General features: G+C 31.0%; 1 protein-coding gene across 1 annotated transcript; it reads left to right on the forward strand.

The window, feature by feature from the left end:
* LOC107614385 (NADH dehydrogenase [ubiquinone] iron-sulfur protein 4, mitochondrial) lies at nt 411–2,248 on the forward strand. Its single transcript, XM_016316593.2, has 5 exons — nt 411–715; nt 813–901; nt 1,305–1,434; nt 1,636–1,665; nt 1,888–2,248. Exons 1-5 carry the CDS (start codon nt 539–541, stop codon nt 1,954–1,956), a joined length of 495 nt encoding a protein of 164 aa, XP_016172079.1. The 5' UTR covers nt 411–538; the 3' UTR covers nt 1,957–2,248.

Here is an 11,934-nt window from a genome sequence, read left to right on the forward strand (position 1 = left end):
GGGTGTTCAAGAATCGTACAAAATCTTGTTCTTTTTTAATATACAGAACACCAAAAAAATATATAAGAATGAAGTGTACCAATTTTTTTGGTTTTCATAGTATTCCTCGTTTTAACAGGCCAATAACAAATTAGTTGCGGATCAGAGTTTCACTTAAAAATTTATCGGCTAGTTAATGAATTGTTAGAATTTGTTATTAACCAATGAGTGGGTAGGGTGGCTATATATACAAAATGAGATTCAAATTTTTTACGCTTATTTCAGCAGAGTAATAACCTAACTACTAGAAAATTACAAACATAATACATATATAATAACCCAAAATTATAGCCCAGTTCAAATTATAAACGGCCATGGCCCAAATTCTAGCCCAGCTCACAACGTGAATACCTACAGTTATATGACATATGGGCCAGTAGGTGATGAATTGAGAACCCTCTGGAAGTTGTCGAGTTGGTTCCTTTAGCATCAACACAGTTTAAAGCGGTTACAAAAACGATTACGGAGAGAAAAGCCGTTGGATTGATGGTTGGGTGAAATGGCAGGGAATATGCTACCGGGAATACGAAGGGTGGTTGGAAGAAGTGGTTGTGACGGTTACAGAGGGTGGAGTAGATGGTTGAGCTCTAACATAGAGTCAGACGCATTGGTGGAAGTGAAGCCAGGGGAGGTTGGAATGATATCCGGTATTCCAGAACAACATCTAAGGAGAAGGGTATGCTAATAATGCTGTTATTGCCCTTTACTTCTTTTTTACTTTTCATTTGTTGTTATCAAGTATGATTCAACTTCCGGGATTTTTGTCCTTACAGGTCGTCATTTATTCCCCTGCAAGGACCGCATCCCAGCAAGGCTCAGGCAAAGTTGGAAAATGGAAAATGGATTTCTTATCTACGCAAAAGTATGTTTTCTTTAGGGTGAAAACTCACATACAGTTGTCTTTATATAAAGTTGATAAAGTTGATAGTGGTTAGATAATAATTTAGTTAAATTTGTCAAATCATCAACAATTTTTTAGTATCCATGAAGATAACTGCATGTGAGAATTTACCAATTGTTGAAGTTTGGAACTCACCATAACATATCCGCACTAGAACAATCAACTCTGTTTCTCTGGAGATTTGAAACTATTTGACTTGCTCATTGTTGTATCCACTCTTTGATTATTTCATCTAGTTACAGTGTTGAAAGACCTGCCTAGCTGAAGTAGAAACGTTGAAAGTTGTCACTATCTGTGTATGTTTTTATATATATGAAGTGAGGTTGTTTATGAGAAACCATTTTGATGTAAAAAAAAATATTAGGTGGGAAAATCCGTTGATGGGTTGGACTTCAACCGGTGATCCCTACTCCTATGTCGGTGAGGCAGCTCTCAGCTTTGATAGCGAAGCTGCTGCCAGGGCTTTTGCTGAAAAACACGGTTGGGACTATACGGTATCACCATAGAACTTTTTTTGCTTCTCTCTTGGTTTGTTAACTCAGTCATTTTTATTTTAATTTCATTGAAGATGATAGATAGGAGGAGAGGCCAGAGCCAATATATATATGTATTAATTTTACAAGTTACTTTAGACATTTTCAGGCTTATTAAGTTAATCTAAAAAATAAATTCAATTTATTTTTCTTTCTTTTCAGGTTAAAAAACGTCACACTCCCCTTTTAAAGGTAACTATGCTCTTTCATATAGTAATTTGAGTTGAAATTATTTCCGTGTTCAAATGAGCCAGTGAAGGATCCACATGCAAGAGGTTGGCCGGGCATATGTCCCCACAAAATTTTGTTTTAAAATGGATTAGGAGTACCAGATATATGTATTGTTTGCCTCTATGATTTATTAAATTTAACCCCATAATCTAAACTTTCTTGTTCCGGTTTTATTGCTTGCAGCCTAAATCTTACGCAGATAACTTCAAATGGAAGGGACCAAACAAAACTGACGATGGGCATGCTTATTAGCCTCTTTCACACGATTACACGAGTATCTGTTATGTTATTGTTACATAGTAAATAGGTTGGGTAATTAGTGATGTCCAATAATATAGCACACGGCAATGTAAACAAAAACATTAAACTCAGTTTATACAGATACATATACCGTACGAGGAGCTCTAGTTAATACTAAATTTCATTTGAAGGGTTACAAGTTGGGAGAGTCAGACTTGTGTGGCAGCTCCAACTGAAAAGATATTCCCCTCATGCAGCATTAAAAATTTAAGCTTTCTAAAAGTCGTTGTTTCGAAAGGTCTAATCCCAGGGTTTTCTAACTGTTGTTTTAGTCTATATTTTAAGCTTTTTAATGCAACGCTAGAAAATTCATACTCTTGGCTGAGACTAAGATTGAATTAAGTTTTTGTATTGTGTTTAGTATAAAATGTATTGAATTGCGTTATATCTAAGGTCATGTTTGATTTAAAATAAATATAAAGATTAAATGGTAGATCTGAAATTTGAAAAGTTAAATAAAAACATTTTTAAAAAGGAATGTACGTTATTAAAATTTTAGTTTCTAGTCTTAGAATTTTCAATCTGTTCTTTTTGCATTTTCTGAGGTACTGGATTTAAAATTTTAGTTTCAATCTCTAATCACCAAATATAATACTGAGTTCAGTTCCAGTATTAATTTCAATCTCAAAAAACAAACACTATCTTAGATACATAAGCAACTGTAGTGCTCGTGTTTATATTAGCCAACACTTCTTTTGAATATTGTCTGAACAATTTTATAAGCACTACACAGAGAAACTGCTCCAGAAACTTGGTAGGTCTAGATTGCATATAAAAACAATTCTCTTGGCATTTTTAATCTGTTGCTAAATAATTTTGTAAAGATTACACATAAGACCATTCCCATAGAAGCAACTTTCCTTCATTACCAGAAAAACACTCCTAACATTCTTTACTCCAACTTGCGATCTTTCTTCCATTTCCCTTCTTTAATTTGTCATTCTGAGGTCAGCACCGTTTTGCTGTCGCCGCCACACCACCACCCCGAACAGGCGAACCGTTCCCACTGCCAGCTATGGCTCTGTTTTGCTATCTTGGTTCTATTTTATGATTTTATCATTAAGACACTTCACATCGCCACTGCTACATCACCATTGCTGCCAACAAGGAGCCCACAGCTCCTTTCACCCTCTGTCACTAGGGGTGCACATGGGCCGGGTGAAGCCAGGTTTGATTTGATCCAGACCCGGCCCAAAATATACACCGGGTCTATTTATTAGACCCGAACCCGGTCCTAGACCCGATGAAACCAATACACTTTCGGGCCACAATTATACCGGGTGAAAATCGGGTGAAAACCGGGCCGTTAACATTACATTACGTTGATACCTTCTTGTAAGCTAGCATTTAAAAATATCCAAATTTCCAAAACTCCAACCATTAGTTAACATGGTAAAATTCACTTAGAAAAATATAACAAGAACCAATCATTCTTCAAAATTAAAGCATAACCACAATCAATACTAATATTGTCTAATAATACCAAATATTTAAATCAATACAAATAACACAATCTTATGTATTAGTCTAAAGTCTTATGCATTCTAAACATAAAACATTAACTTATAGTCTTATAATGACTAATAACACAAAATATTAAGGTTTACAATACTTAAATTCCATATAAGAATAGTCATGATCCATCACTAATAATACAAAATATTAATTGGGTATTATAACCGGGCCACCGGACCGACTTCGGGTGACCCGAGATATGGCCCGGACCCAACCCGAAATAATGACCGGGTCTATTTTTGAGACTCGTACCCGACCCTAAACCCGATGAAATCACACCAAATTAGTCCCTAAAGTGTTCGGGACCAGGCCGGGCCTTCGGACCGGGCCGGGTCTGTGCACCCGTATTTGTCACTGCCTAAAATCCCGAAATACCAGGAAAGACGATTTTAGTTAAATTTAGAATTCATTTCTTTAAATTAAGAATAAGTATATTCTACTAGCATAGTAGCATTTCCCAAAGATAAATAAGTTCAATTTGATATAAGTTGGATGCTTAATTTTAGTTGTGTTCTTAGCCACATGATTTTAATAAGGTGTTTGCTTCAGTACTATGATAAATTCATACGTATCGATACGTTTAAAATATGGACAAATAATAATAAGTTATGTAGAATTTATTTTTCACANTTTAATTAAATAAAAAGAAAAAATATTTTTTTTATTTAATTTTACAAAAGTCTTAAACAACCTTACTTTATTCGATTAGACAAAAATACCCTTTTAAATCAATCAAAATTTAAAATTTAACTAATCCTATTTTCAAATAATTAAACAACAAAACAAAAATATATTTGAGAAACAAAAAAAATAAAAAATTATTCTTTCAATCTGGATTCCAGAAACAATCTTCATCTTCTCAAGTTTTCTCGTGTTCTTCTTTCCTCTTCGTATCTCTCTCTTTGTGAAGCTCGGTCTCTCTCATCTCTCTCACCGTAGCGTCGCACTGAAGCTCTCTTCCTCTCTCGTCTCCGGTCTCACAATCAAGGTCGCCGTCGCTCTTCGTGTCATCGGTCGTTACCGTCTCGCACCAAGTCGCGCTCGCGGACCATCCCTGCGCTTCATTACCATCGTCAACCTCTCCCTTCCAGTAACTCCCTCTCTGTAATTTCTGTTGTTTTAATTATTAAAGCATTGTTGTGATTTTTGTAATTAATATAACTTGGTTTGATTTCTGTGATTTTATATTAGTTGTTAATTTCTGTATAATCACCTCCATGCTTATCCCAGAAGGAAGCTCGTGGAAGATACGAGACTGTCCCTGCTTCAGCTCAAAAGGGACCTTCATCTTGTTCTTGTTGTTGAGAACAGCAACCACAAGCTTCCAAGAAGAAATTGTGGCAGCATTTAAGTTGGAAGAAGCAAAATGGTGATTGTGAAACCTAGAAATAGAAACACCCAACATTGACATTGTTGCCATGCTTCTCTACTGTTTGACTTTTTATCTTTTTTCAACCTTTGCATCTCTTAGCTCTTTCAATCTTATCAATATTTTGTTTCCTTGTTGAAAACAACATTTTCCTCCATGGTGGACGGAAAGAACAAAGAGATGTCCACTTTCGAGCTATCTGGTGGGACAAGGATTCACTATATTTTTCAATCCATCTTTGTGAATAGTTTCGAGGTATAATCTGGTATTTACATATGGCATAAAGCTCTAATAGAAAATGAGATATAGGTATAAAGTGACACAAAGACGAGGACATTGATATTTCTAAGTTTTATGGCACCACATGACAAATGAGTATGAAATTAACTTAAAAATAGAATTCTAAAGTTAGTTAGTTATTATAAAAATATTTGTATTTATGTAGATACTATTTTCAATCTATCTATCTTCTCTTGTTTCATCATCTCTTCTTTTGATGATGCAGCAAGCTGTGGCAATGCAAAAGATGCAATTCCAGCAAGCTCTGCTTATGCAACAAACTATGATTACACAGCAGGCTGCCAATAAAGTCGCCACCATAAAATCTGCAACAGAGTTAGCTGCAGTCCGAGCTGCTGAAATAAGTAAGAAGTTGAAAGCTGATGGACCTAAAATTGAAGAGAAAGAAACAAAACAAAAATCCAGGTCTGTTTACTTTGTCAAATTTTTTTAATGTAATTGTTCTACCGGTGCTTATTGACTATTCATTTTCAATGTTTTTATTGTTACAACTAATTCATTTTAGGGTGCCTTACATAAGTATCAAGAACCCATTAGAGTAATGCTTGAAATAGATTTATAATAAGTTTGGTAAAGGTGCCTGAGGTTTCTATCATTTTAATGTTTTAGGGAAAAAAAATCATAATCTTGTCCGCATTTTAAAGTTTTCATTCGGTGGTATATGTTTTACTATATTTAAGAGTTTTGGGTTTATTAGTGTGAGTGCAATGCATCCTTTGCTTTTTTATCTTTATATATATATATATATATATATATATATATATATATATATATATATATATATATATATATATATATATATATATATATATATATATATATATATATATATATATATATATATATATATATATATATATATATATATATATATATATATATATATATATATATATATATATATATATATATATATATATATATATATATATATATATATATATATATATATATATATATATATATATATATATATATATATATATATATATATATATATATATATATATATATATATATATATATATATATATATATATATATATATATATATATATATATATATATATATATATATATATATATATATATATATATATATATATATATATATATATATATATATATATATATATATATATATATATATATATATATATATATATATATATATATATATATATAATATATATATAGACACACACACACACACAATTGCCTTTGTATTATAGAAGCTTGCAGTTTTATGTGGCATAGTTGTGAGGTTGAGTAGCATATCTCTTTATTGTGGATATGCACTCTAATCTTTCAACAAGCAAAGTTTAGATTGTAGTGACAAAATCTTGTTTGTATATTATTTCATTTTGTCCTTCATTTTCATATGCTAACAAAGGTCTTTAATCCATTAATTCTGTTAGAAACATGAGACTAAACTGGAGCAAGGATTTGTGTATTATTGAATGTAATCAAGTTGTGTAGAATAATATAATATAAAAGGGTATTTATAGGTACTAACATAATTGTAATAATAAAGACGTAATCTCCTACAATAAATATTCAGATATACTAAATAATACTAATTGATCCTAATTATATTCTAACATTCCCCCTCAAACTCAAGTGACACTTGAGTTTGAAACATATTTAAAACAACGAAATAAATAGAAAAAACTGCATAAATTGATAAAACGGGTGCAGACGGAACTGCCGGAAGGAAGCGCATATGAAACTGCCGCTATCTAAAGGAAGTGCAGACGAAACTGCCGGAAAAAATGCAGACGAAATTGCCACAAGAAAAATACAGACGAAATGCAGACGGAACTGCCACGAGAAAACGTAGACGAAACTGCCACGAGAGAACACAAACGGAACTACCACGAGAGAACGCAGACGAAATTACCGAAAGAGAGCGAAAACTATATGATTTCTTTATGAGAATAGGTAAACAGCGGATGACAATGATGTTTGATCATTCAACTCAAAATAGGCTAGTCGGTGAGGTGAAAAAGCATCAAAGGAGTGACAAAAGAGAAAGAAGAATGCATCAAAGGAGTGACAAAAGAGAAAGAAGAATGGCATATGCTCTGATACTATGTTAGAAACAAGAGACTAAACTGGAAAAAGGATTTGTGTATTATTGAATGTAATCAAGTTGTCTGTTCAAGTTGTGTAGAATGATACAATATAAAAGGGTATTTATAGGTACTAACAGAATCGTAATAATAAAGACGTAATCTCCTACAATAAATATTTAGATATACTAAATAATACTAATTGATCCTAATTATATTCTAACAAATTCAAGCTTGTAGCTATCTGGTGGGGCAAGGATTCACTATATTTTTCAATCCATCTTTGTGAATAGTTTAGAGGTATAATCTGGTATTTACATATGGTACAAAGCTCTAATAAGAAATGAGATATAGGTATAAAGTGACACAAAGACGAGGACATGGATATTTCTAAGTTTTATGGCACCACATGACAAATGAGTATGAAATTAACTTAAAATAGAATTCTGAAGTTAGTTAGTTATTATAAAAATATTTGTATTTATGTAAATGCTATTTTCAATCTATCTATCTTCTCTTGCTTCATCATCTTTTCCTTTGATGATGCAGCAAGCTGTGGCAATGCAACAGATGCAATTCCAGCAAGCTTTGCTTATGCAACAAACTATGATTGCACAGCAGGCTGCCAATAAAGTTGCCACCATAAAATCTGTAACAGAATTAGCGGCAGCCCGAGCTGCTAAAATAAGTAAGAAATTGAAAGCTGATGGACTTGAAATTGAAGAGAAAGAAACAAAACAAAAATCAGGTCTGTTTACTTTGTCAAATTTTTTTAGTGTAATTGTTCTATCGGTGCTTCTTGACTATTCATTTTCAATATTTTTATTGTTACAACTAATTCATTTTAGGGTGTCCTACATAAATATCATGAACCCATTAGAGTAATACTAGAAATAGATTTATAAGTTTGGTAAAGGTGCCTGAGGTTTCTGTCATTTTAATGTTTTAGGAAAAAGCTTGTAGTTTTATATGTCATAGCTGTGAGGTTGACTAGCATATCTCTTTATTGTGAATATGCATTCTTATTTTTCAACAAGCAAAGTTTAGATTGTGGTGACAAAATTTTATTTGTATATTATTTCTTTTTGTCTTTCATTTTCATGTGCTAACAAAGGTCTTTAATCCATTAATTCAAGCTTGTAGCTGATGTATGTTTCTGAGATAAACAAAATAGACCTTTTTTATTCCATATAATCTTTCAATAACACATGATTTCATAATTTAAAACCTTATTCACCAACAAGAAGCTAATAATTACCTTGGGTATGATTTTGAAGTTAAACAACTTGAATCCTAAATAATATAATATTTACTAGAATACATTATAAAGTATAATTAATTTGCCTCTTCGCGCATTGCGCGGGTTTCACTCTAGTTGATATTGAAGGAAAATGTTGGAATGGAAATTATAGTAGTTTCACTGTTGATGTTACTTCTAAATTTTAACTTTGGTTATTTAATTTATCTCTGATTTTTGTTGAAAACAGTTCCTGTTTTTCATAATCATTGATATTTTCTTACTAAACAAAATGAGTCAATTATTTATTAATTCTTAATAAAGTAGTTTGGATGTAAAGTGAAGCCTTCATTTATTTAGACATGTGTGACTACAGATTTTAAATTGATGAGATTCATAAATTTTATCTTTATTGGAATGAGTTTTATCCTTTGCTAGTAAGTTTTAATATTATTCTAAATATGAGGACTTGCCTAGCTTACAACATAGAAGTGGTTCTAGGAATAGAAATGCTAGAGTGAAAATTAAGTTTTATCTAAATTCAAATATAATTGAACTAAAGACAAAAGCATGAATTTTCAAAAAAAGTCTATAGAAAATATAGTGCATAATTTTTTTTGAAGTAAAAGAGATGAAACTAACACATCCTAATATAAACCAAACATGACTACATGACAATTACGAATTTTAAATTTTTGTTTGAATCATTTTGTTTATACTTATTGTAATTTCTGGTAGCAGAGTCAATGACATTATGCATCATCAAGTTGTGGGGCCTTAGAATCAAATCAAACGCAAGTCGCATCCTTGTACCATCATTAACCTAAAAAATATAAATATATTAGTTACCAACAAAACCATATACATTAGTAAATGATGTACTATTTTTTTTAAGAAAAAAAAATTACATTTATTGTATAACTATATGTCTTCCTGTAGTTTGTCATCTAGGTTGCCACTCATACCCCACAATCATTATTGTGTTAAATAAGACGCGGTTAGCTTATGCAGATAAACATTTCAAAGAGAAAAACACAAATACAGATATTCCTTACGAGCCAGGAGCTTGTTCTCCTATTTCTAGCATATCCACAAATATAAAATCAAGTATCCTTGACCTAAATGGAGTGTTATATTTATAGAATGAGTCATACTTGAGCATATCTTCCAGATATTTTGCCTATTCATATAGGAAAAAAAATAAATAAAGGATGATATTTGAAATTTTTAAAAAAATGTCATAAAAGTGAAAATGGAAAATTTTAATTTATCAGTTTTACTATACTCAATCTCTTTTGCTCTTTATCTGTAGCAATCGGTAGGGAGTCTAGCAGAATTGTTTGATGATTGCATAAATCAAAAACAACCAGATACCAATGTGTGTTGTTCTCGTTGACAGGTAAAAAGATCTAGTACCAACTTTAAAACTTAAAACAATCGGTAGAAAATCTAGCAAAATTGTTGGATGATTGCATAAATAAAAAACAACCAAATACCAATGCGTGCTGTTCTCATTAACAGGAAAAAAAATCTAGTACCAACTTTCACGTATTAGAATATTACTAAATACAAAAATTTTTAAAATAAAAAGTCTAGATTAGTTCATAAAAATAAAGACCATTAAACAATGAAAAAAATACAATAAATCATAAACCTTTTTTAGACTTTTATCAACTTTTTTCATGAATTCTTTTTGATAATATTTCAACAAAACTTCAATTTTGGTATCACATTCTATTATGAATTGCTGAAATTAATAGTTAGGGGCTAAGTCAGTAACACTAATTATACAATAAGATAAAATAAATAAAAATGATAACAAGCCTGAAAAAGACATAGCGTACCGAAAATAAAACTGGCAAATACCAGTGTGTTTGACATCATAATCCTTTCTCCTGCATGATTAGCATAGTAGCCACCAAATCCAACACCTATGTGGTAATTAATAAATTTATTAAGAATTGAAAGTATTCTAGAGTTAGTAACTTAATTATGCACTTACATCCCGATGTACCCATTCTTTGGGAATTAATGATTTGAAGTTGTCACGAGTTTCGCTAAATTTGTTTGTTGTCGTCAATACCTCATCACTACAAACATGAAACACATTAATATTGTACACTTTTTTAAAGATTTAACAGATAGATAATGAGATATGTAACCTTCTTTTATTTGGTGCAAACACGTAGTTGCCATTTCAATATCTAAGTCATCCAAATCCATGTATGCAGGAGGCTCAAATAAAATCGGGATCCACTGCAAAATAAAAAAAAAATTTGATGAGATTACTAAGTTTTGTAACCTTAGATGATCGACGCAAATTCTTGTGATATGCAAACTTACAAATGGCCATTCAATTCTCCGTTTATTGTACTCAGCCTTTTGTTGTTTAGGGTATGTATGCTGATAGAATATTCACTTGGTGTGCTCTTTTTTAAGAGTGCCTTTTGCTCCTCGGTTAGAGATTTGTGTGAGGTCCTCAGTGTAATTTTTTTATTTTTTGAAAATTCGTCTTTAATGGAGACATTATTCACACCAACCATATTTTCAGATAAATGTGAATTCTAGACAATTCTTCTCTTTGCCGTAGATATCTTCTTATCGCATACACTTGTATGCTTTAATGCTTTCTTATTTGTACCAGAGTCAGACTAATGATGTTGTGGAGAGTTTAGCAGTTTAAGAATTTCATCTGTATTTCTTGGATTAGTAGATTAAAAAGGATATAAGAGAGTATGAGGCTGAAAATTTATGACAGTTAGACATACGATAAAATGATGGTGGAAATAAGTTGTGTAGCGATGGATGCATGGTTGTCGGAGATTGGTTAGAATATACTGCAGCAGTATAAAAGCCGTGATACATAGAATAGAAATATTGGAGTATGTGAGGTATATGGTTGAAGTACAGATGATGTAAGAGTTGGTTATCAATAACATTAATGTTAACCTTTCTTGTGTTTTTTTTTCTCGCTACCTTGAGATGGCCTAGATAATTCTCGCTCATCACCCATATCAAGCACCCAAACATATATGTCACACAATTAGAATAATATTGTGAATATAATTTGCTAATAACATGTTAGAAAATGTCTTTATATATAGTTCAAATTTTTGTTTACTCCATTCTTTATTTTTGAGAAATAATCTTTTAAAAAGAGTTTATTATTTTATATTTATATCATATCATCATCTAAACTTATGTTTTTATATGATACTTATTACAGATTTATTTTTATGACTTAAAATTTATTATATATTAAAATTTTTTTATTATATAAATAATAATTTTTAATATATAAAAAGCAGTGCTTCTAATCATTAGTCAACATTTTTATTATAGATGAAAGTTAGTAAAAATTTATTTTTATTATAGATGATATTTATCATTAAAAAAAGTTTAATGTGAGTTTTTTCTACGTGTATGAAAAATTAATA

The sequence above is a fragment of the Arachis ipaensis genome, chromosome B08 (genome assembly GCF_000816755.2).
Source record: "Arachis ipaensis cultivar K30076 chromosome B08, Araip1.1, whole genome shotgun sequence".
Classification (NCBI taxonomy): Eukaryota; Viridiplantae; Streptophyta; class Magnoliopsida; order Fabales; family Fabaceae; genus Arachis; species Arachis ipaensis.

Coding starts and splice junctions, on each gene's coding strand:
- LOC107614385 (XM_016316593.2), top strand. CDS start 539: ATGGCAGGGAATATGCTACCGGGAATACGAAGGGTGGTTGGAAGAAGT. Junction 716..812: donor AACAACATCTAAGGAGAAGG/GTATGCTAATAA, acceptor TTGTCCTTACAG/GTCGTCATTTATTCCCCTGC. Junction 1,435..1,635: donor AACACGGTTGGGACTATACG/GTATCACCATAG, acceptor CTTTCTTTTCAG/GTTAAAAAACGTCACACTCC.